This window comes from Ambystoma mexicanum, chromosome 6q, assembly GCF_040938575.1.
Source record: "Ambystoma mexicanum isolate Mex_15411 chromosome 6q, UKY_AmexF1_1, whole genome shotgun sequence".
Taxonomy (NCBI): Eukaryota; Metazoa; Chordata; class Amphibia; order Caudata; family Ambystomatidae; genus Ambystoma; species Ambystoma mexicanum.
The window spans coordinates 599,887,533-599,914,259 of NC_090937.1; the positions used below are offsets into that span (position 1 = coordinate 599,887,533).

Consider the following 26,727-nt stretch of genomic DNA (forward strand, 5'->3'; position numbering starts at 1 on the left):
AAACGGGATAACTTTCTACGGTTAAGAATGAACTTATAACCCACGAAGGAAGTCATGGAGGTGAGGAAACCAACCGAACTGTGCGACATTCATTGTAGGTTGTGTGCCCATGATCAAGAAAAACTATTGCATCTTAATTTAAAGTGCACAGAGGCTAGCGATCTCTGTTTAAAATGGGTGGCAAAGCATTTAAACTCATGCCCAACTCTCTCAGATGATAACTGGTGGGGGAGACGAATGTGGAGTATACAAACCTCGCTACGCTAGCTTTACTGAACTTTGTGAATGAACTTTTTTAATTGATTGTGAAGCAGTAGACCTCAGAAGGGCCTTAGTTCAATAAGAAGGGTTACTTACTGAACCGATGATGTTTAATGGCTAAAATTGCTAAGGCCGTTTAATAAGTTTTAGGTTTAAAATGTAAACCGGGTCTACATAAATTGTGTACGGAGATCTGGAATACGGGTGACACACTGTATGACTTTGAATTGTTTTCAACTTGTCTTCTGTTTTTTCTGTTGGGTTTAATATTTTTTTTTAATGTAGCTAAGGTTTAAATTGAAACCAAATGCTAATGAAAAAAAATAAATTCTTCCAAGCCATTATGTCTTTGCAAACCTACTTTTTCATTCATGCGCCGAAGAGGAGTTTGGAACTGGACACCCATGCTTAAGGCACATCACTTAGATGTACTGTCCTGCCGCTCTCAGTCACATCATCCTCTTGCAACTGCACTTTAGGAGCGCCGTGCAAAACATGAAGCAAAGTATTAACCTCCGAAGTGACTCAACGAAACATCAAGACACAAAGTATTAACCTTTCGCTGCGCAAGAAATCCGCAACTGAACCAGTTGAAACAATCCAATATCATATACACAAATTAAAAAAAATTGTCAGTGGCCTCCTTCAACACCTGGTAATGGTTGCCATTACTCCAAGTGATCCGGCTGTGCAAACCTGACCACAACTGTCCATGGCCACGACCTAATGAAAGCATGACAAACGCGACGTTTTGCACTTAAATCTGTATCATCTCCCATCAACGAATTGTGTCCGAGGCAGTTTTCCGACGAGGCTGGTCACGGCTGTAAAGGAGCCGCCGAGCACGCACAGGTTCAGTGAGGGTGCACTCCATGTGCACAACCCCACCACTCCACTCTACCCTTTAAATGCGTCTGCTGTTTAGCTGTCTCGGGCGCCAGGCACAAAGAGATGTTGCTCTGTGGGGCTGGGGATTTTAAGGGCCCTCCTCCAAGCCAGAACGGCTGTTCCCAATCCGCCGGGCCCAACCTAGCTCCTCTCGGGGAGTGAAAGCAGAAGCCTTGGCAGATGAGTTCACTTTTTGATCCTTGAGAACTGACATTAGGAGGTAGGTTACTTTTTATTAAGGGTGTGTGGGTGGGTAGGGTTTTAACTTTTGCTTATGCGTATGACCCAAGTGATGGACCACTGTATGTTCTTTGAGCACATACTATGAAAGATAGTTCTGTACATTGCCAAAGGCTGCTGATGGCTTTTTTTGACTCTGGACTTCAAAATATTTTGAGATATTACTATCCGGGAGAGCAGGATTGTACATTCCTTTAGATCCTACTCAAGAATAGATTATTTTATGGTAAACTCCCTTCTCTTAAATATTTCAGACAGATCAAAATTGGCAATATCACCTTCTCTGATCATGCCCCTGTAATTTGTAACCATGATATCCCCTCCACTGAACTAAGACCTAGGTTCTGGAAATGGCACCTAACCTTGTTTACAGACCCTGCCCAGCTTAAAGAAATGACAACAAATGTAACTACTGTATTTGCCAAGAGGCAAGTACAACTCGCTAAAAATATGCTTCAATGTAACATTCAAGCTGCTATGAATAGTTATTTGATAGAGAAGGTTAACAGACTATGTGAGATTAGTAAAATTGAGCTGGAAAAAGTCTCTGATGAGGGCACTTGGGCGGAAGTATAAAGAATCTAGTCCCCAAAAAGCATTTAGGAAATTACAACTGGTATAAAAGCAACTTAACACCATAACATTTTTTAAGGCAGAGCTAACCTTACTTGACACGAAGCCCAGATTTTATGAGAGGGGCAATACGGCTCATGGTTTGCATGCGAGCACACTAACATCTAAAATAAACTGGGCATATTAGAGAAATTGTCTCTCTGATTTATCAAGAAAAAGAAACGTGAAAAGTGTACTACATCCGTTTGGCAGATGTGCACTTCATAAGGGGAATGGAATTAAGAAAGAGATGGATTCCTAGAGGGCTACACTCTTATTTCTATCTCTGAAGCCAAGAGAGCAGTTTTAGAATCATGAATTCCTAAAGAAGAAATGACACTGGCAGTAATCTCAGCTGCAACTAATAAGTCACACAACCATATGGCCCCTTCCCGGTGACCTTTTATAAAACATTTTGCAAAGTGATCCTGAGACCCCTTTAGACCCTTTTTTTAATGAGATTAACAGATGGTGGGGCTCCCCCATAGTATTGAGGAGATATTCTTTTTGATAATACCCAAGCCAAGAAAAGATCCTGCACTGTGTGGGCCTCATCACGACTTCGGCGGTAACCCTTAAATCCGGCGGTAGCGCTATTACCGCCCGATTTAAGGGTCCGCCGAATCAGGGCTTCAGCGGATTTCGCCCCAGCTCTGAGCTGGGGGGAAATCTGCCGAAAATTCGTGCTATTACCGCCGGCGGGAAATCCGCCGGCGGTATTAGCGCTAAGATTCCCCATTGAGCCCAATGGGGAATGGGGCATTCCCGAATGGGCTCAGTGGGGAATGGGGATTTACATTACCGCCGAACTCGTGATCCGGCGCTATTTGGCACTGGGAGTTCGGCGGTAGGGCTAATACCGCCCACGCTAATAGCGTTACCGTTACCGCCCAAGTCGTGATGATGCCTGTGACTCTTACTGACCTATACCTTTCCGGGTCCTTTACTTAAGCTAATCAACTAGATCAGGGGTCCCCAACCTTTTGTGTGCAATGAGCAAAATTGGCATATCAAATTAAATGGTGAGCAACATCAATTTTTCGACGGAACATATCGGCGCAAGTTGGCGGACAAATTGTTTGCAACACAAATTAGAAATGTAACAAAGTTAAAACTGTGTATAGAACATTTAATTTGCAGTACTTAATAGTTATCTAGACCACGTGTTATTCTAGTCAAGGAAATGTGGAAGGCCTTTAACTTAATTTGACGTTTCTTGATTTCCAAGAAATGTTGAGGAGATTGAGTGGTCAGGAGTACATTTTTAGACATATAGGACCAGTTCAGCTGTTCAAAAATAGAGTAGGAGTAAGTAAACATTACCAGGGGTTTCAGGTTCCTGAGCAAAATATTAGTGCAAATGTATGGACAGTAAAAAGGGCCAAAAACGGGGCACTGATTTTTCAGATCTACTGAGATTTTGCCTAGGAATTTATGGGATCTTTAATGGCAAATGGTGCATTCCTAAGCATACGAGATCAGCAATACTGTTCCACAGTCATTGATGACTGTATTGTGATGTTTTTTTTCTTCAGGAATGTTATGAAATGTTACATTTCTTATTGAACAAAGAGTAAACACAATCCTCTGGAGTTCATTTTCCAATGGCCAGAGTAGGCACCACGAAGAAGATATCTGACAGCCAGAGCGGCTGGTTGGCGATGCCTACGCTCGAAAAGGAGGCATTGGAAAGAATTACTAATTCACAAGAAATAAAGATATTCTCTTAAAACTGTTGACCAGTTCAGAGGCCACAAAGGAAAGCGAGAATTTGCTTGAGTCTTTAGGAGAAACTATCCAGGACAGAGCTATTGGCAAACCATGCCCCCAAGTTTAGGAGCTCCAGGTTATAGAAAGGGATGCACCATGGTTCGATGCAGAATGTAGAATCTCAAAAAGAAAATTGAACCATGATTTAATGAGGGGAGTGTACACTGCTGGTCAGATTTATAGTTTCAAAATGGCATAATAAATTGCCTTAAGTTAACAATAACTTAATTGGATTGGAATACAGGGAAAATTGATTATGAAAAATGTGGGCATGCATTTACTGTATCTGCCCATTAACCATGTGCCAGATGGGCACAGTATCAAACGATTACCATTTTTCCACTAGGACACTATGTAATATAAATACAGGTGACACCAAAATGAATGTTGTCGATAAATATGGTGGCATCAAACACAAACCTCACTTGTACAGAAAGTGTGCATGCACATTATTTAATAAATGAAAGTTGGGTATGCATACCACTTCCTTGTCCACTATGCTCATACTAGCTGTACCAAGGAACGGAATAGGCCAATTTTCTCCATGACACAAACATGGTTCAAATAATGTACTCATTAATACATTTATCAGCTGGGCAAAGTAACTGGGGATGACAGGGTTTTAGCAATGAGACTACCATAACTAGTAAGGACATTTACTGTAAAATTATGTGCATGGTGGCACCAAACACAAATCTTGCATGTATAAAAATAAACCAGCTGGAAACACAGCGGCTCATTGGCCAACATCCTTGCACAGTCCGGGACTCTGTACTGACTACAGTGCTACGGAGGTCTCATCCATTCAGCACCTCCTTCTAGGCCTCCACACAATGGCCCAGAGCAACTGGCGAGCAACAATTTAGGGTGCCGCGAGCAACATGTTGCTCCCGAGCTACACGTTGGGGATCCCTGAACTAGATCATTCAGGCTTCATAGCAGGAAGACATGGCCAGAACACACACTAGGACGATGATCAACTTAATTAACATAGTTCAGAAGCATTGAATGCCTGCGGCCGTGGTGGCCCTCGATGCGGAAAAGCAATTTAACCAGGTTGACTGGTCTCACCTCAGGTCGGTTCTGGTGAATTTATGGCTTGGCGAATATTTCACTGCAGAGATGTTTGCACTGTAGGCTGAGACCTCTGCCAAAGTGACCTTAAATGTGTTAATATAAAATGAGTTTGAATTAACTGGAGGCATGAGGCAGGGGTGCCCCCTCCATTTTTGTCTACTTAGCTGTTGAGCCTCTAGTAGCAACATTCTGGGACAGAAATGCCATCCAAGGAGTAAAATGTGGGGGAACATTACCCAAGATAACACTCTTCACTGACTGCATTATTTTGACTCTGACTGAACCTCAACCCTCACACTCAGCTCGCTCGATGTTATTAGGTGAATGCCAATGTTTATCTGGAGTAAAAATAAATCTCAATAATAGTCAGGCTCCAGGTCTGAATTTGCTCCCAAAAGAACATGGAATCTTCCAAACCCTACCATCCATACACCGGGCCGCGATTAAAGTTAAATCCATATCTGGGGATCCATCTTACAGCTCAAAACACAAGCTGGGTCTAGCTTAAACTAACATTTCTGACCTGTATAGAACCGGCTACACTTTCCTTTTTAAATAAATGAAGGCATATCTGTGCACATGGAAGAATCGCAGGGTTTCATGGTTTGGATGCATGGCCAAAGATAAGATGTCCATTTTGCCTCATCTGCTCTATCCTGTTCAACCACTTCATGTCTTAATCCCTGCTGAAGGTGCACTAAAATCTCTACAAAGAGAAGTAAAAAGTTTTTTTTTTACAGGGACTTATCATAGGATTTCAAATGGCATCTTTTTTGCATCTAAAGAATGGGAGGGACCCTTATGTCTTCATTTCGTAAAATATTACCAGGCTGCACAACTGGAGGGTCAGAACGAATGAGTGAATCCCTCCTCCCGCAAGAACTGGATCCTAATACAAGTGATGGACTGGCTTCTTAGACATACGATATGGCTGCAGAAAAAAAAGATATACCATCATTTATGTACAAGCTGTCTTGTTTTAGGGTGACCAGTTTAATATAGGATAGCATATCAACTAAGTTGAAGCAACATCTATTTTTAGCAACCCACACTTCACACCTGCATACAAAAGTAGTTAATTTCACAAATGGGGCAAAAAGAGAGTGTGACTATACTATGCATCAGGATTTGAAGCTGTTGAGATCTATACTTGGTCTTCCTCAGTGTGTCCCCCATATAGGCAATTGGAATAGAACTTGGTCTACTCTCAGTGTCCACATCTCTGGAGATTAGACGATGCTCATTGTTTTAAAAAAAATGCTCAGCACGGAGGAAGACTCTGTACTATGGGCCTCATTACGACCCAGGCGGTAAGTTACCGCCTGGGTCGTACCCTTACCACCATGGTGTAAACTATGTTTACACCATGGTGGATGGCAGATTTACCGCCCCATTCCAAGGTGAGTGGGGCGGTAAATCTCCCCATTCCCATTTTTGCTCCATAGGGCATAATGGGAGTGGGGAAGGCGCTAATTACGCCACCGTAAATTACGGTGGCGTAATTAGCACCATGGTCCCTTAGCGCCATGGATTTTAACGCCTGCAAAAAGCAGGCGTTAAACTCACCAGGGCGCAAAGGGACCTCGGAATCAGGCGTTAAGGGTCGGCGCCGTTTACGGCGCCGTTAACCCCTTAACGCCTGATTCGTAATACCCTATGTCTCTTTGGAACTCTTCTCCAACAGGTGCAACATTTTCCACTCCAGCCCTTTATTAGCTCCTGCATGGAATTGCATACTTTAACATTTAATATAGGTGTACATTGAATCTACATTTTAATAATTCTACATTTTATACAATAGCTTGTTTGTATGTGTCAAATTATTACTTGATAATATTGTGTGCCTATACGTTTATGGGTGAGTTAAGATTACCATAATATTTGATTTTAATACGTTTTAATTCATTGATAATGTTTTTTATTCTGTTACCTTAACATTATAATTTCTAATGTTTGTAGACTGTACATTTCTGGTGGTTTAACTTAACTAATATGTAAAATGTTTATAGTAAGACCGTCCATTTGTGCCAAGTCATACATTCCATAAAGCCACCTAGTAGCTATCGCTGGAAATGCAAACCTCAAATGCAAGCCTTTTTCTCCAGGAAATTGTCTTTGTCTAAGAGGGCAGTGCTACTTTATACATAGCTTAATAAACCCAAGACAGACATTTGCAAGGCTGCCAGGATAACCACGTACCTGTTTTCACCCTTATTGGTGCAGTATAGTCCTGACAGCCTTGTGGTTGAAGTATTTGGCGATTTTTCCACAACACCAAGAAAATCATGGTGGATTTAAAAAGGTTTGAAAAAACCTTTCACCTGAAATGTGAAAGTAGGAAAGTCCATCTGAGCCAGGTCACACATTCCACAATGCCACCTAGCAGCCATCGCTGGACGTTCACCTCTAGTTCTGAGCCACAACAGCAAGGCATTGTGGATATGTAGGACTATACTGCACTGACGTTCACCTCCAGTTCTGAGCCACAACAGCAAGGCATTGTGGATATGTAGGACTATACTGCACTGATGATCCTTAAAAAGGGTGAAAACATGTATGTAGTTGTCCTGGCAGCCTTGCATATGTCTGTCTTGGGTTGATTAAGCTATGTATAAATTAGCACTGTTCTCTTAGACAAATACAATTTCCTGGAGAAAAAGGTTTGCTTTTGAGCTAATTTGCATATCCACAATGTCTCTCAGATTTACAACGTGTTGCTGATACAAGTCAATGTGAACCTCCGATCTTATTCAGCTAAGTGTCATGGAACTTTGGCAATCGCTCAGTGACAAAGAATGGTAACAACTATGAAAATCTGCTAAACGTGTGTTTATAGACCCAACATGAGGAACAGGTGTGCAAGCTGCTCTCAAAGAGGTATTCTGTTCCTGAAAGAAGCAAGTTACTTCTAGGTAACTGCTTTAGAACTATGCTGGCCGGGCTTTGGGAAAGCCAGAACATATTGGCACATACGGTTGACCCACCCCAAACTAGTGAGATGTTGGGAACATATTTTAACTGAATTAAGCCTAATGCTGGGTGTTTGAATCAACTCATCCCGTGAGCTACTTTTGCTGGGACGTTTCTGTGATGAGCTTTTTCAACTTTCTACCAAGAACAAAGAACTCTTGAATTAAGGTTTCTTATTGGCTTGACTGGCAAAAGCCTGACATTAGAAGCCAGCTCCTCTCCCAACAATTATCAAATGGTAGTTGAAGATGTGGGAAATGCTGAATTGGGAAACGTAGTTATACCTTGTCGATGAGAACCTTATCAGTTTTGCTTCCAGTAACAACTGGAATGAAACTAAACAAATCCAGCAACTGATATGCCTGTCACAAGTACTTATGGTTTAAAAGGATGTTATTATTATTCTGTGAGCACCATATTCCGTGGTCTCGGTCTCGCATTTCATCAATCTTTCTAGTCTACTGTTGACTCCCTCTACACCCCAATCCTTTCTCTTTCCTAGAGGCAAAATTATGAGTTGAAACAATGCCAACAAATTGAACAGTGACCTTGAAGAGTCCAGCGAGTAATCTGCAGTTTCCATCTTGTTCTGTGTATGGATCTCATGTCCTTCCTTAGATACAGTTATTCTTGTTACTGCATGCAGTGATCTCAGGATCATGGTCACAGCATTAGGCATTTATCGACCTACCAGCGTTAAACAGTGTCGGTCTTCTTAATTACTGCATGCAGTATTTCAGAAGATCCCCAAATCTTGTGTTTACACTTTCATAAAAATACATTCTGTCCCTGTTTGGGAGATGAAAAAGTATATACTAAAGAACTAGATCAAACTGTTTCTTTATCTTGCAAAATAATGCACAGAACTGTCTGTAATACCCTTCTGTGCATTGTACATCAAAGCCTGTGGGTGTTTGGGGTTCTGAGATACCAACATTACATGTTTGGGGGGCAGGGACATGGCTGTCCCTTAAATGAAAAGGACAGAAGGATTTTAATAGGTTGTGGGATTTAAATTAAACATTGTTACCTCCACCTTATGGATGGAGGTAAACATTGGAAGAGGAATTTAAAGTTATAAACATGCTGCTTTTACCGCCGGAGGCATTCCCACAATACTGCACAAGACAAATATGTCAGGACCTATAATCAGGCGCAAGGGCAGTGAAAACTATGTTGCCATCTGTTTTTAAGGTTACTGCCTGATTCGTAATGAGGGCCCGACTCAAGTCTACAACCAGTGCAGAACCATAGACATCGACTACTAACCAGGGTGCAGGATGAGAATTGAATTTTAATATTGTCCCAACATCCTAATACAAATGTTGTATTTTTATACTTTAGTATCAATAATCAACTTGTTAAGAAAACAAAACAACCAACAAGATGGCATGTATTAACAATATACATGAATTGGTGGCACAAAGAGTTCGAAAGTGGATGGGATGATACAAGCCTCTGTGTCTTTAATCAAATCAGGAAAATCTGCTCTGTATGTCCAAAGCGGATCTTTGTCTTATGTACCCTTAAAATGGGCTCAAAACAATGCAACATGATCTGTATGCTTAAAATAAATGTTCTTAAAGTCGAGTCACTCTGCAAATCTGCCACTCTCAATATGACATTTCATTTGGTGCCTGCAGTTAGTGCCATTGACACTCCATCCCCCTTTTCTGAGTATACCCCATATTCAGGCATATCCATATATTGTTCCATTCAAACATTTATCTAATGTAGTGACAAGGAATGAAGAGACTGACCAAGTGGTGCCATAGTGTCTGCTATGGCTTTTATTAAATGATAAAGCAAACCTATTTATCCCTAACTCTAAGGCAGTTATCCTACCTAAACTAAAGAAACTTGGGTGCTCGTCAGGAAGTCGGTGTGAGTCAAAACAAAAAGGCACTGTACAGGTCACAAAGCCTCCTACTCTATCCCAGTCACTACAACAAAACACCATAAAGTCCAGCTACTGTTTGTGATCCAGGAGAATGACTCCCTTCTCCTGGAGGTAAAGCATCCAAATGCCTCTCAGGTTGTTCAGAGCAAAAGTTCCGTAAATGTTCGGGGTTCTCCGTAACCCAGCACAAAATAAACAATCACACACAGTTCTCGTGGGACTAGGAGAATGACTCCCTTATCCTACCTGGTCCTCCAATGTCTCTCACAGTTCTTGATAAGGTTGGTTGCTCCCTTACAATATCTACATTTTGCACAATTCTTGTTCCGCCCCTACTGGGATGATGAAGCTGTTCCACGGAGTCCCTTCCTGCTCACCAGCACCACACTCCTGTAGAACTGGGCTGGAAACTGTGTCAAAAAAGGTTTATGGTTTTCTCTATTTCCTTGTGGTTTACAGTCTCAAAGGGTTTTCTATTTTCCTAGCTTTTCGAGCACAAAGAAAATTACAACGATAACGGTTTTATTCTTATCTTGCGGAAGACCAAGTTAAGGTCATCAGCTGAAAATACGGGACTCTTGTCAGGATCTGGTGTTGACCAATCAGCAATGTGCAACAGACTGATGACAGAAGATGATAGGGTTGGGGTTTGTTTCTGTTGATCAGCCGTAGATGATTCTGGGGTGTGTCCAGGAGGACTTGTAAGTCTCTATCAATGTTTGCCCTCCTGAGAACTCTGTTCTCCTTGCTGATCGTCCAGAAGACCCGTTGAGGGCTTTCGATTTCTTCAAATTGTACTCGAGAAGGTAACCCTTGACTAAGGTTTAAGAGGCATCTTGTTTCCAGAGCAGTCCCGATATACTTTAATCGCAACTGTCAAGGTCAGGGTTAGCTTTTGACTGTTCCTAATCTTTGTGCATGTTCAGCTAACAGTGTTTTACACCTTCTTGCTACTACTAATGTCCTCTGAGGCTCTCTTACATTTTCCTTGGCCCTCTACCGGACTTTAATAATTCCTGTTACCTGTTACTTGGTGTGGGGAGTTTTCACCGGTTGTGCCTGGGTGTTCATGATGTTCAATCGCCTCTTTCCATTCCCGTTGCAGCTCGCCTTCTGGGCCCTGTATAGCTGGCTGTCGGAAAACAGACCAGAGACTCAACCTTGCTTCCCTGTATAAAACATCCACCCATCACCTCTCTGATTATTGTTCAGGTCTGTGTAAGTGGGTGTATGAACAGATAGGATTAGTAGTTTCAGAGTAGTTGTTGGACCTCCCGGTCCACAGGTCATGCCACCACGACCCAATCTCCGTCTTTCCATGTGGCCAACTCTTGGCCATCAGGTATGCACTTTACCCGCGTCTTATGAACCATGTAACACTGGTTAACTGGGATGTTATGCCACTCCTTCTATTGTTTGGCTTGCTTCTCTCCCAACGGCCACAAGCTTTCAGTTGTGTAGTGTTTGGCGTTCTGTCTCCATGTGGGACGCCTATTCTCTTCTTCGTTTCTGCTTTCTCCATGGACAACATACCGTCAACCTGCACTACTTATGCCCTACTCACAAACCGTTTGTGACTTTGTACCCCTCTGCATTTCCAAAGTGCTTCCTCACTAAGAACTGTCTGAATGCCCACAGTTTTTCTATAGATGCATTTTTATGTTTGATCCCATATCATTCCCTTTCGTTCTATGTTTTCCCTTCCTGTTCCCCTGTGTCCCCCATGTCGTTCTTTCCAAACTTCCTTTCATCTTGTTTGTGGCAGAAGCATGCCATGCAGTCATATAAAGAAAAGTGCCGATGTGCCCCTCATAATAGCTTTTTGAGTACAATTTAATTCATGGACAAGTGTCATTGGAAAACCCCTTGGCATTAAATATCAGATCTTGCAAAACTTTGAAATGAGTTAAGCGTCTATACCAGTGACAAGTGATCATGTGAGGTCAGTGTGGCAGCCCTCACACTGGCTGCTAGTGAAGGAAAAGCTCCCCTTGCAAATGCATAGCCCAGTCCACAAGGCCACACATCAGAAGGCATCAGTGTGCCTGATTGTACAGCATAGCACATGCTTGCCCTTCCAAAGACAGTAGTACATTAATACTAAAACAGTTAAATATCTATTACACATGACCAAACAATGACATATTCACTGAAATTCACACAATATAACGTGTCAATCTACATCAGCCTTGCTGTACTAGTCTACTTGAACTCCACTGGTGCAGTAAGGAAAGAAACAGAGGGCAAGCCTTCTCTGTCTATGGCACCAGACTTTGGAACCTCCTACTCGTCAAAACTAGATTTGCGCCCTCTTTTCTGCATTTGAGGAAGGAGCTCAAGACCCTTCCTTCAAGGAATGGCTACTTCCTAACTCCTAGGTTCACACACCCTCTACTCCCCAGCTAACCTGAGAATGAATGATCTGCTCCCCCATTGCCTCCATTACTTGCTTCCAGATTCCTTGGTGCAGGATTGCCATTACCTCCCCCATTGTTAGTTCACCCTCCCTGGTATTTCTGCTACACTCACCATGTCCTTCGCCCTTGACTTATAAAGGGCTCTGTTGCTTCCCTAAGCTATTTCCATTGTCCACAAATACACTAATAATACAAATAATAATATTTGTCAGAATATTAGCTAGTTCAGTCCTGTGAAACCTGGTAACTTAAAGCTTGAGAGAGAAACTGATGTGATGCAAATACCTGACATTCGAAATTGTTGTTTGCCTTATTCTTTCCAACTAAGCAATTCAGCTGCAGAAAAAGAGAGAAAGAGAGTGTGAGAGAGAGGCAGCGTGTGCGTGCGTGCGTGCGTGTGTGTGTGTGTTTGTGTCTGTCTTTTTTTGATGGCGTGCATATCAGAATGTGTGTGGAAGCAATAGTTGGCATTGAAAAGAAAAGCGTCTTGGGGGAAGAGGAGATTCTGGAATGCTGGCAGAAGGGGAAGATGAGACAGCTGTAAAATCATCTCCATAAACATAGTGTCAATCTTCCTTTCAGTTTGAATCTCCACTTTCAATTGCTCTGACCAACAATTATTAGACACTTGTAGGATTAGAGAATTGCATGCATCACAAGTTACCCCAAAAAACAATGACATGCTGTGTTTCGCCATGCCTTCCATTAACAAGCGCATGCATTTTGTGAAAGTTCTCTGCTTAATATAAAGGGGAAGCCGAGTATCCGCTTGGTTCACTATGTATCCTTGGTGGGGGCTAATTGTATTGAACGATTGCCCCGTGGATGATAACTCTGAACTCTTCAACAGGGTTATGATGATCCGAATGCCGGAGTCTCCCTCACGGGAAATACTTCCCTATTGCCGAGAGTGAAGCAGCTGGAAAATGTGAGTAAGCCCTACTGGGTGTTGTTTTTATCTTCTTGATCTGTACTCAGGGGAGTTGCTAGGTCTGGAAAAGACGCGGGGCTACGCTGATGTCGGAACTGTTGGGACTGGGGCTAGCTAGTCTTTTGGCTGTAACTCCTGAGATTCTATCCAGGGCTACAACCAAAAGATCAGGGGCTATAGCCCCCTTACCCTCCCCCCCCCTAGCAACGCCCCTGTCTGTACATATTAGTAGGCAGACAAAGGTGTTTGCATTGAGTCTGAAACCTACGCATATGTGTAGGCAATGATGTCAATCACCAGCAATGCAGGAAGAAATCTACTTCCAGTCTGACGGTTTGGGGGTAGTTTGGTACCGCCACAGTTATCCAGTGATATCATGGGCTTGTGTGCAGGTGCTCCCCAGTACCTGCTGGCTAAGGATCTGTGTGTCTCTATTAGGTGAAAGGAATGTATTGTGATGTTCTCACTCCAGGTATCTGAGCCCTGACACTGCAACCGCTCTCTATCCTAGACACGTCTTGTATTTTGTTAGGCACTCGTGTAATATATGTTCATTGTTGTTATATGTTACATTTTTAACTCAAATATTCCAGGTTGGTCTTCCCAGATGTACATTACGGTGCAATGCTCCACGTTGTGGTTGAATGTGCTCTTCCTTATCTATAAAGTAGCAGGAAAATCTTGCATAGATTATCTGGCATTGCTTGTGCTCCCATACACAGGAGTACTTTCCGAATAGATTGGGTTGGACTGAATGAGCCTCATTACGAGCATGGCGGTCCGGGAACTACGGTACCAGTAAGCATGCCGGTACCGTAGTTCCTGGACCGCCATACTATCAGCTCTGCTCGCGGGTGCCATCTCACCCGCCAGGTTTTTCCTGGCGGGTGTAACGGCACCCACGAGCAGAGCACGTCGGATGCACCGGCACAACTCTGAATGTGCCGGTGCATCCGACGTCCCCATCCCTATTCAGCCCTATGGGGCAGAATGGGGATCGGGAGGCCCTTGATTTCGGCACCCAAAAATGGGCAATTACCAGGTCCGCCGAGCAAGGCATGACCCGGTTCTTACCCATTCGCAGGTGCCGGAAAAAATGAAACTCCGGCGGCAGCCGTGCCGTTTTTAACGGCACGGCTACTGCCAGAGTTGTAATGAGGCCCAATGTATCTTTAATTATCCAGTAATTGTTGAAGTTTTATAAAACACAGACCAAACCTCAAGGGGCATCAGAGCACTGTACCCTGCAAGTTGATCAGGTTACAAAGTTATTGGAAATGTCAATGAAGGTGGTTAGTACAATTGTCATATGTGTGTGTGTATTTTCATTTAATCTGTGGATCTAACAGTATAGAGTTAAGCCAGAGAGAATAAGGACATTACCACCATGATGAAAATAAAGATAAAGATGCATTTCTGGTGAATAGATGTTGGGGTGGTGTAAGAAGATTGAGCTGAGGGGGAACCGCAAGATGGAATAGACAAGCAGACTTGATCTAGGAGACAGGAATACGAAGACGAAGAGGAAACCAATGGAGGTACACATTAGATACAGGACTTTAGTAAAATAACAGTGATCAAGCAAGGCGGAAGGGGTGGCCATCTACAAGCCATGGGGCGCCTCATTTTGGGCGGAGACGCGCATTTGCAGGATACAGCACTTTTGTGGCAGAATTGTGATGCTGTTTGTTTTAATGATTTCTGAAGACTAAGCATCGGTTTATCGTGGAGGTATCTAGCTCCTTTCTTTCTTATGTTAAACCTACCAGCAGAAGAAAGTGAGTTGAAGAATAGGAATTTAGTAGAGAACAGAGAGGGGCTAATGGTGGGAATGTGTCCACTAGCATACAGGGTAAATGATTATAGCAGCAAGTGGGCATCCAGATAACATTTTTTGAGTGGGAGAATTTGTCTTCCTGTTTTTGAAGTTGGGAGAAAAATTATTTTTAAAAGCAATGCCTGTTCCCAATATTTTTTGTCCTTAGCTCAATACATATTTTAGCTGTAAAACAGATATTAATTCTGAGCCATACTTCTTTGCACCTATTAAGTCATGCACATGAAAAGGTACCCTTGTACCTGAAACCTCCTCTTCACATCAGGAAATAATAATCTTGCCACTCCTGATCTGAATATATCCATGATGCTGTGTGGGTGGAAACGGGGTGCAGTCTCCTATGTGTTGTGCTAGTGGTTTCCTTTTTTGTGCTGGGGAGTATGTTTACTCATTATTATTTAAGGCTGGAAGAGACGTGAACCCCATGTTGAATTAGAGAGGAAAAGGAGGTGGATGAGGGAAACAGGGAGTATGTAATTAAGGAGAGCATTAAGGGATTGTGAGGAAAACAGAAGGGCAGGGGGTGTCCATCTTGTCAGTAATATAATTGGTTCGGGTCTGTTAATTAGGAATTTCTTAACTAGTAGACTCTTAAGTTTCCCAAAAGTGAGTAAAGAGGGTGTCTAGTAAATGTCACAGGGAGGGAGTGCAAAGCTTTAGAATACATCCTAGAATGATTGATAAATAATTTGCTCTTTAGGGAAATTGCTCTTTCCAGGCTCAGTTTCACTTTCTTGGAGAGGGTTTTGCTCCCAACGGAATTTTAGACCGATTGAAAAGTACAGAGCTCTGCTCGGAGGAGTTCCAGTGGTTATCACTGATTCAAAGGGCTTCATCCATCATGTTTTGGTCTCCAAAATATGTGTCAATTTCTGCAATTGTTGTGAGCTGTAATATCACTGGACTTAATTGTCACACACAGTTGTCTTGAAATAAATCATGTAGTGTTGTCAGTACTAACCAGTGTAACTAGAATTGAAAAGAAAAGTCTCTCTGGGGCATGAAAATAACATGCTCTCAGTGCAGTGAGAAGAGTATGTGGAATGTTGCCTGATAAACGCCAACATATTATCACGAGTGCAGGAAACAAACAAAAAAGAAATCACGTTAAGATTGCCCCCATATGTTTGGTAGGTTTCGGCCAAAATGACCGCACCTATAGGACCAACCTTACAAAAAGTCTTAAAATGCATGCCACCAAAAGTTCGAACCTTTTGTGGTATGCATTTTAGGAAGGTAAAAAAAAACAACAAAGACTGTGGGGACTGCTGTGGTGTCCCCCGCAACACCCCGCTCACCATACTATACAGTATAGTGAGCGGGGGATGCGGGGGACGCCCCTGAAGCTCACCCACCAAAAGTAAAAAAAAGAAAAAGAAAAGAAAAGGACCCTGCAGCGCCGGTCCCCGATCACGGAAGTGAAAGGGAACCAGTGTTGCAGGGACACAGCGCGTCAGAAAGAAAGGTAAGTAGGGGCGTGGGGGTGTGTGTTTGTATGGATGTCAAGTTCTTTGAAATGGGTTGTCCGCATGGGGAATGTACGAACATTTTTGTATTGCGTACATTTCCCATGCAGACCTTTTGCATGCAGTAATTTCCGTCACGGGAAAATCACGTAGATCCGTTTGGCAATGTACATTTCTTTAATCCCAATTCCCAAACAAAATGGGTGACAGACTGCCAATGGGATATTGGAAAGAGTGTGGGCAATAGTGGTGAATAAATATATTGTAAAATAATAAAGTGACTACGTTTTTCATATTACTACTCTGGTTTTCTTTTAGAAAGTAACATTCCTAGAACTAATTCTTTCATTGAAAAGCAACGAAGAGAAAGCCCTCCAATCCCAGCACACTAATGACAAAACCAAGGTAAGGTCCGTTTTCTGCGTAACTCTTGTAGAGTAATGCGAAAAAGAAAATGCCACAGTTTGTTATATTTTGCCCTTTTTAAGATCTCCAAAACGGCTAAATCTTTTTTAATCTGTGTTCCAAAGCCTTTCATAAAGTGTATTGTGAATGTTGTACATTATAGATGAGCACAGGCACTGCTATAGCGTCATCAGAATTTTTGAAATTGAGTTCCTAGGATTAGGCTTCTAACTTCAAATATCAAGAGCACCGTAATGGCAGCTGAGTAATGGTTAAATCCTCCTAAAGGGAGAGCATATCAGGTGGGGGTGTTCATTAAGACACAAATGCTCTTATTTACTCTTTTGTTTTGTCTTTGCACATCTTTTCCTGGTACACATGCTGTGATACCTCCGATTTTTTGGTCATTACACAAATCCTATAAATAAATAAATAAATAAAAATAAACAACAGCAGCTACATCTTATAAATAAATAAACTAAACAACAGCAGCTAATCCAAAGTGCAAGACTACAGCAAATGCAGAGGGCTGCTCTCTTTCCTGGTTGAAGTGTGTATGTGTCCATGTAATGATACTGGGATAGATATGCCCCACTCTGCAACCATTTGCTTGGCAGATCAAAAAAAGAGGTGGGTGGGTTAAGTCCGCCGAAATAGAGGCAAAATGCAGGATGCTGTTACTGTTGGTGCAAGTAGACAAGACGTAGCCTGAGCTCTGCATGAGTGTCTTTGTCTAGGTGATCCGCATCGAGGGCATAGGGGCATTTGTGTCTCTATAGAAGCTTTGTGTTCCCATGGTGCTGGCATACATGGGTTGGAGTGGTGGTATGCAAATTGGTTGTAGAAATGTAGAATTGGACACACTAGAGCACAATGATAGTATAGGACGAACTGAGAGTAATTCATCTGAATATCAAAGAGCAGTTATACAGAAAGGGAACAATTAATCTGGACACCAGGGCAAGATATCACAGTCCGGCAACAAGCAGAAAGGCACAGCAGGGCGCAATATCATAATAGCAAGCAAATAATATATACCGGAGTGCAACATCACAGAAGGGCAACGGTTAATAAGGGTCAACAAAGTGCAATATCACAGTCACAGAGTAATTAATCTGGACACCAGGGGCAATATTACAGTAACAGAGTAATGAATCTGGACCTCTGGAATACCTGTGATAAGTTTAAGATGATGGACCTCATTACAACCCCGGCGCTAAACCATGGCGCTATTAGCACCATGGTTGGTGCCGGTGTTGTAACGAGTCCGCCATGGTGGAATGGGGAAATACCGCCCCATTCCAAGGTTGGCGGGGCGGTATTTCCCCATTTCACCATGGCCCTTCCCCATTCCCATTTTCGCCCCATAGGGATCAATGGGACTGGGGAAGGCGCTAAGTACGGTACCGCAAATTGCGGTACTGTAATTAGCACCGAGGTGCCTTTGCGGCACCCTACTTTAGCGGCTGGTAAAACCAGCCGTTAAGGTCGGGTCCCGCAAAGGGACCTCGTAATCAGGCGTCAAGGGTTTAACGACGCCGACACCTTTTATGGCGCTGTTAAACCCTTAACGCCAGGGTCGTAATGACCCCCGATGTCCTACTATGGAGTAGTGAAACACCTGCTCTGCTAAATCTCCTCTTGAAAATGTAAGCATTTCTTTCTCAGTGAATTTATTAAATGAGGCTAATCCAAATAGACTCACCAAAAACAAGGAGTGGCAATTTGGGATTGTACTGAAAGACCTGCCCAGATAATTTGCAGAAGACATGCCCACAGAAATGAAGTCCAGAAAGTGATACATGGTTGGTGGGTGACTTTGTAGGCTCTTCATAGGCTCTGCTTGTCAATCCCAAACTCACGCGTATCAGACACACGTTATAGAGCTGCTCCGGGGGTCTTTTCTGGGCATGGCACTTTAATCATCTCCACCAATAGTCACATTTTCAAATGAACAGTATTTATCTTGCTGGCTCCATGCTTTAAAGAGCCACGCTGTACAATGTTCCTCGATTTGGGAACATTGTCGGTCTTGTTTTTCATTTTCTTACTGTTTGAGTTAATCACAGCAGCTGTGAAGAATTCCCTTTCCAGTGCTTGTTAGGGTTCCACTGCAGTTAAGGATCTGCCATTTTTCTGAAAGTTGTGATGTAATAAGGAGATGTGGACAGGACGGTGCACACATCCTAAACAGGGGCAGAGTTATTGGCTGAAGTCACCCTCAGAGGATCTTGTGTAGTCTGAGAACTAGGGTGTTTGTGAAGTTGGCACCGAAAACAAATCTGGCTTGACTACCTTTGTCCACCTTCCGAAAACGTTGCACCCTCAAGAAGAAGGATGGGCAGGAGCAATGGCGTTACAACGCTTTGTAGAGTTCAAACCTGCAGAAAAGGAAAGGTGCCCTTTAATAATGGAAGTTTGGTGGAAAATGCAAAGGGACTTGATGATGATACAAAGACGATCCAAAGGCCACAGTGATGTGTTCTCAGTGGTCATTGTGTGTAATGAGACAGGCAGTGTCATTCTATATCCATTAACACTGTCCTTCAAATATGATTGGAGTCCCTGGCAGGAGCTGCTTCAATAGTCCACGTGATTGGGAAGAGTTGGGTTGTTTGTGAAAATGGCACCAAATACAGATATGGATTCACTACCTTCACTCATATTATAATGATCTGCAGGCCCATCTCCTCCTTCTCTGATCTCAACATCTTTCCTGATGTTCTCCCAGTTGAAGGCCCCATTGCACTAATGAATGACTTCAACCTCCCTAAAATCTCTTGCCCCACTCATTTGAACTGAACTCTCTCCTGTCAGACCACTCACTGATGTTCCTTCACAACAAAGCTGCTAATAACCAAGGTAACACTTTTGACCCATTCTTTGTAGCTCCTTCTCTCAAAACAACTTAACATTCCTGTAGACCCTTCCCCATCTGACCACCCCGTCATTCCTTTCAATGTCTCCGTCACTACGCCTTTACCCCTTCCCCAATATCTTCTACCTCTAAGTGTGAGATACACTGGAGTTTCTGGCTCCATACCCAAATGGTTATGATCAATCCTCCAGCCCCCTTTCATGGACAACCCCTTATGACTCCTACCTCACTCTTAACGCTTCTTTTGAAAGCAAACCACTATCTTTCTGGAACGTTATCCCACCTCCCCCATATCCCCAGTCATGGAATGCCCTAAGATCTGCCAACCAAAAATGGCATTGCAACTCCAACCCCATTGATGGCACAAGCCACCCACCCTTAACACATTCTGGGATGCCCTCAGTAGACTCGCAACAGTCCTAAACACTGCAAAACCCAATCCAACCACTTCACCAACCTCTTTTCCTCACTCTGCTGTCACCTTTGCAAACCTTCCTCTACCCTTCTGACTATGTTAGACCAGCTCACCTCTGGTCTCATGTAGTTTTCTATCCTTTCTCAGTGAAGGCCTTTGTCCTTTATTCTTGACATGCCAACCCCCACTTTCTTCCACCCTGCTAATACCCCATTCTCTCTACTTCCTCTCAACTTCTTCCTATTCCTTCTCTCCAACCTCGTCCACTGAGTCAGCTCTGATTCACTGGAAAACCAATGTTTCGATGTCCCAGCAGACCCTAATGCTCCATAACTCTTAAGAGAGCACCCACCATTACCCTGCTCCAATGTAATATCTATATTCAACCTCTACAGCAGGTAGTTTGACAGATAATCAAAAGTAGCCACTATTCTCCATATCCTTTAAAAGTGCTCTGCTGACCCTAAAGCTTCCCCAGCTATTGTTGTGTCTCTCTTTTACACTTCCACTCAAAAAAATCCTAGAGTGAGTTGTTATCAACAGAATCACCAACTACTCATAGGCTAGCACATTTGCAAAATCTCTCCAATCTGGATTCTGCAGCTGCAACTCACTTGTAATGGACCTTAATCATGCCCCAACTTCATTAACTCTATAAACCCTAGAAAGCTCTACTCCATCATTATCCTCTTTCCTCTGTAATTCATTGACAACGTTCAGCACCCCTCCCTCCACAAGATCCCTCCTAACCTTGGGGTCCAGGAAAATTGGCTTTCCTATATGGCCGTCTACCTTATGTATACCTCCTTCTGTAACTCCTGGAATATGGATAGCTTGGTTCCATTTCCTCTCTCAGTGGAGTCCCCTTATGTTCTGTACTTGCCCCACCTTTATTCACCCTCCATGCCTCTTCCTGCTGCAAACTCTTCTTCTTCCTTGAATTTTCCTGTCACATTTCTGCTGATGACACACACACAGACAGCTTCTCCTTCCATACCTTAACCTTGAATTCGTACTGAATATATCTGGCTGTATTTCTGCCATAATACAATGGATGGCACTTCTCTGTCTCATGCTCATCTTCTCTAATATGGAAGAAGTAATGTATCTCTCTTGCCAATATCTTCTTCCTGAACCACCTTACCCTGTCTCCAAAAGCTCACAGTTGTAGGGTCCTTTTTGACAGGAACCTATCACTTCATCAGTTCTATTGCTCATCTTGCTTAACATGAGGAAGATGTGCCCTCTCCTCACCTACCACTAAACCAAAACACTTTTCATATTTCTTGTATTCAGCCAGATCGACTACAGATTAATCGTTCTCATGGTCCTCCCTATTAACACCTATTTACACCTTTGACCAGATTGACAAAATTCTAAGTGACACCCTCATACATTTAGCAATCTACCCAGTCTTCCTCCATCTTCCCACCACCACCTCCACAAGGTTTGGTACTATTGCACAACCACAGCCACTTGAAATTGCTGCTAAATGTGTTCATGGACCTACCACCTTCACCTAGCTTCTCCAATCTCCCATTACTCCCCTCCACACACCCTTCATTCTTGCACTCTTCTCATTCTCTCTATCTCTTACTCACCCTGCACTAACTCTTGCTGATGCCCCTTTTCCTTCCGCAACCCATACCGGTGAAACCCCTTGAAATTGGCATCAAAAATCATACAAACGCTCATGCATAATAGTTGAGCCTCAATCTCAGTATCTCACACCTCCAGGAGGAAACCACTCAATCAGACACACAGGGGGTGATTATGACCCTGTCGTTAAGGGTTTAACGGCGCGGGAAAAGGTGTCAGCCCCGTTAACCCCTTAACGCCTGATTACGAGGTCCCTTTGCGGGACCCGACCTTAACGGCTGGTTTTACCAGCCATTAAAGTAGGGTGCCGCAAAAGGACCTTGGTGCTAATTACGGTACCGCACTTTGTGGGACCGTACTTAGCGCCTTCCCCAGTCCCATTGAGCCCTATGGGGCGAAAATGGGAATGGGGAAGGACCATGGTGAAATGGGGAAATACCGCCCCGCCAACCTTGGAATGGGGCAGTATTTCCCCATTTCACGATGGCGGACTCGTTACAACACCGGCACCAACCATGGTGCTAATAGCGCCATGGTTTAGCACCAGGGTTGTAATGAAGGTCATCAGCCTAATTTCAAAATCTTCCTCACAGCCCTGTATAATACATACAATGCGATGAAGACCCCTGCCATATTCAGGGGACTACAGGTAGTCCATCGGGGGTCCAAATGCCTCCCTCAGCTATCGGATGTTGGATACGAGGGCATTATGCAGATGATCCCTCCTTGGTCTCCATCACATGGCAGAGGGCAATCAGAGGGCTTCAGTTCAGGCCAAACCTGAGGATCTGATTTCTTCCCACCCCATCAGTCAATTAGAGCAGGGCAGCTTTAAATACCTGAACTAGAGGCAGTCCAAATCTACTGAAAACGTTATGAAAATCAACAAATATATTGTTCACATTTCTGCAGAAGTTCCATAGGTGCAAAAAGTAAATCTGCTGGAACTGTCCAAACATTTCAATATCTGCTGGTGATTTCTAAAATCTGTGAAGAAATTGGAAAGTAGGTGCCCATAAGAAATCTGCCAAAAACGTCTCTTGCCTGGGCCCTTACAAAACTTGTAGGGCAATAATAATACACCCCCTTCCCAAGTGAGGGAGCTTAAGCCGACTCAAAACTACAGTCTAGCAAAAGATACCTTTCCCTTTAGGAGAATCACTTTTTTATATATATGCTATGCAATAACATTCGATTTGAATTTTAAAATGTGTTTCACAAATCTTAAATTCTCAGATCAATTACCTTCACTCAACAATGGTAGCGTGTGTTTTGATGGCGATTCAGCTTCAGACAATGCATCAAAGAAATTATTACACAGAATGTGTGGCACCCACAGTGAACTTAGGTCACATCTGCGAGACTTGTCCTTGGCCTCAAGCCCTGGGATCGTATCTGTCCAGCTCTGAAATCTTTCCATTGCCTCCCAGTGGATGCAAGGATTAAATTCAAAACCATCTGCATTGTCCACGAGGCTTTCTGGGGCCTGGGTCCAAAATACCTTCAGCTATCCCTCCGCAAATACTTCCCCTCTCAAGCTCTTCGCTCCTCTACCTCCAACTCCCTCAGGGTTAGTCGTTTTTCAAAGAAACGAGCTAGGGGTAGGTCTCTGTCTTCGGCTGGGGCCTCCCTCTGGAACAGCCTCCCTGCCAATCTAAAACCTGAGAAGAACCATCTCCGGTTCCGGAAGCAGCTCAAGACCTTCCTCTTTTCTTCTGCCTTCGCTCCCCCTTTCCCCTGCTGATCTGTTCTCTCTTGACACCATGCACCTGGCCACCCTCCGTCCTCCGAGCCCAGGTACCTGATCACCCTGCCACCCTTCTGCACTGCCTCCAGGCCAGCCCTTGCACTGGGGTCTGTATCTGTACCCATACAGCCCCCCCTTTTTCTTCCTGCACTTATCAGACCTACCCTGTCTGCTGCCTTAAACCTAGCACTTGCAAATTGCTGGCTGCACTAAAACTGTTTGTTGCCTTTATTATTTATTTATTGTTATTTATCTGTTTCTCCTCTGCTTCGCACTTTCCACTTCTTCCCCCCTTCCATGCACTTCTCCCCTCCCCCGCTCCCATGCACTTGCGCGTTCTCAATGTCACTGGGCCTAGTAAGATCGCTGTTTTGTTCTCCCCTGTTCCCCTCCCTTGCCTTGTCGCGCTCTGAAACATTTGTGTACTAGCGCGATAGAAATAAAATATCAATATCAATATCAATAACGGAAACAATGTAACAAGTCTGCATCTTCCTGGAAGCTGAGAATTCATTGTGGGAAGAAAGGTTACAGAAGCATTGTTTCCTGGCAGGAGATTAAACATTCACAATGTAAAAACAGAAAAAATGTCTACATAACTTGTCCTGGTTGTTTCCCGCACCTAAGTCACACCATGGAAGCACAGGAGACCTCAAAGAGGGAAAACTGACTTCCAAAATGGTGGACAGGCTAATTAGAGGTTTGATACAGCCCTCAAAGCACAACAAGCCCAAGGTGCTCTCAGGGACAACAACCAACCCCATTCTTCACCTCTGTTCAAAACACAGGTGCAGACTCTCAATGAAAGTCCCACCAAGGTAGGAGAGAGGACACTGTAAAAAAGCACACAACCACAGTTAATTAGTGTGGGCTAGAGCAGCAGTAGGCACCTGTTTAGAGATGGGTGGAGACTGGAATGTGCTGGAGGAAGCAAAGGCTGGAGTGGTGGGGGAAATTGGTGAAGTACCTACAAAGTACAGCATGAAGTGGTGAGAACCAACAAAATAAAGCAGGAAGTGATAACATGAGAGGGAGAGGGTGAGAACAGTAGGCGCTGGTTATAGTTCACAAGGAAGGTAAAGGAGGAGGTGATAACAACAGAAGGATGAGGTATTAAGCTCAGAAGGAGGGTGCTGGCAAAAGGAGGTGATAATATCAGAAGAGGTGTTTGGCTTCTGGGAGGAAGTGGCAAGAAGAGGGTAGAGGAGGAAGTGGTGAACCCCAAGGGAAGGGAAGAGGTGATAACATCGGAGGATCAGAGTGACAGAGGAGATAACATCAGGGATAGCAAGAGTGACATTGAGGAGGTGGAGGAAAGAGCACCAAAAAGTAGAGGTGGAAGTGTAATATTAGGGAGAACAGGGAGCACATATAAAGTTCAGAGTAGCAGGAGTCATGGAGGTAGCAACAGTGGGAGAGAAAAGTAGAAGAGATTGGGCCCAATTCATGGTGTAAAGTGACTTTTCACTGCCAATAAACAGGTATTTATTAAGTTGGTAGGATGTTGTGAGGATTGCAGGAGTTGCGAGGGGCTCCAAGTGCATTTCTTTGCTGCCAAATGTGTAAAAAAAAATGGAAGCAAATTGGCCTCAAAACAACTTTTTGGAGGAATCATTTTAGATCCGCTGATCTAATACCAATACAAATATAAATATAAGCACAATATACACATAGAAATTAATGTAAGGATTCAATGCCCTTTATCTAAAATCCTATTGGGATATACTGCCACCTTTTCAAAAGGTACCATGTTCCAATGTGATGTTATTTAATGTTAAGTGGTGATTGTAAAGCACAATGTTCATCAAAGAAAGGAGCTCTTTCTACAGGGATCGGTTACACACGGGGGAAGATTTTCCCAGATTAGGAGAAGATGCAGCTGTGTTCATTTTTGACGCCCTAGAATATGATGTGAGTATGTCTTTGGCTCAGGGATAGTCAGACTGTGAGGCCTTCCCTGATGCCTCCGTGCCACTGTTAGTGTGGTTGTATTGGGTGTGTTGTGTGTTGAAACAATGCACAAGGTGCAGGAGTGTAAGTTCCCTTTGGTGTACTGCCTAAGGCCTGAATGGCCATGTTTGCCTAGGTCTGATAGTATGGAAGTTGAATGGAACTACCAGCACTCTGAAGTGAGAGTTAGCTTTGATCTCAGAAAAGATTAAATGGAGGACACTGCAATACCTCATCTGACTGATGCATCAGCTGAGTTAAAACTCCATTACATGCTCTAGAACCACACTTCCCTTAGTATGTTCAGAAACTGGACGCTTAGCCATCCTTTGACACTCCTGCTGTGTCGTTAGGGACCCCTAGTCCCATCTAAAATGCTCTGGTACTGCTTAGGGCCCAGGAAAGCAGCACCTGATGAAAACAGACAGTGCAGGTGATTTATGTGATGGGTCAAAAAGTGATCACCTGATGTGAGACCACAATGTCCTACCTCTCTTTTGTACTGTCATTCATTGTTTTTATAAGGCAAGGCACCAACCACAGACAGAACCATCTCATTGCATCCCCTGAGCAAAGTGAAAAGTAAATGATTTTGATCTGTCACAGGATTCAGGAACATTCCGATCAGTAAAGGGAAATAGAAAAGGATTGGAGAGAAGAGCTAGATACATTGCAAGTGTTAGCATAAGATATTGGTCCTCATTACAAGTTTGCCAGTCTGGAAACAATGATGCTGGTAAGGTTACCAGCACCGTTGTTTCCGGATCGGTAAATGACAATCTGACCACCTGCCAGGGTCAGACCTGGCGGGCGGAATGGCACCCGCCCGCAGACATTCACGGAAACACCAGTACCGTACCGGCTTCTGATTTACCAGACCGCCGGGGTTGTAATGCCCCAGTGTTTCCTGCAAGTCAGGTGGCAGTAAATCATTACGGGTCCGGCGGGTACATGCCAGTTTTACCGGCACGGTTACCGCCGGACCCTTAATGAGGGCCATAGTGTGGGGAGAAGAGAAACAGTCATCCACAAGTGATAAGAAATATGAGCAGAACTTGGGCCAGTACCAGAGTCAAACAGCACTTACGATGAACTACTGCTTGATATAGTGTAGGAATAACACAGTAATGTAACTTCAGCACACAGTGCAGGGAATCCTGTGTGGATAAGCCAGGTGAGAGGCTATTGTAATTGTAAGAGCTCAACAATCTGGATCTTAGATTTTCCAGAATAAGAAAGTCTTCCATATATTGTGGAAGTGGGTGTGGTTGTCTATTTTTCTGATGGCCACAGGTACACCGTTGCAGAGGTATGACTTTGCTTCTTCAAGAGTTCTGCTTCCAAGTTCTTTTCCTTGAAAGTGG

The 26,727-nt window shown here is 43.5% G+C and overlaps 1 protein-coding gene across 2 annotated transcripts in view; it reads left to right on the top strand.

The window, feature by feature from the left end:
• LOC138516158 (EF-hand calcium-binding domain-containing protein 14-like) overlaps positions 1 to 26,727 on the top strand; it is a 483,644-nt gene that overhangs the window by 291,349 nt on the left and 165,568 nt on the right. Inside the window, exons 4-5 of one of the 2 annotated variants that reach the window (XM_069631075.1) lie at positions 12,986 to 13,063; positions 16,688 to 16,774. In XM_069631075.1, the coding sequence (XP_069487176.1) occupies positions 12,986 to 13,063; positions 16,688 to 16,774 (165 nt within the window). The remainder of the gene's footprint in view (positions 1 to 12,985; positions 13,064 to 16,687; positions 16,775 to 26,727) is intronic. The other variant, XM_069631076.1, reaches the window with a different exon arrangement.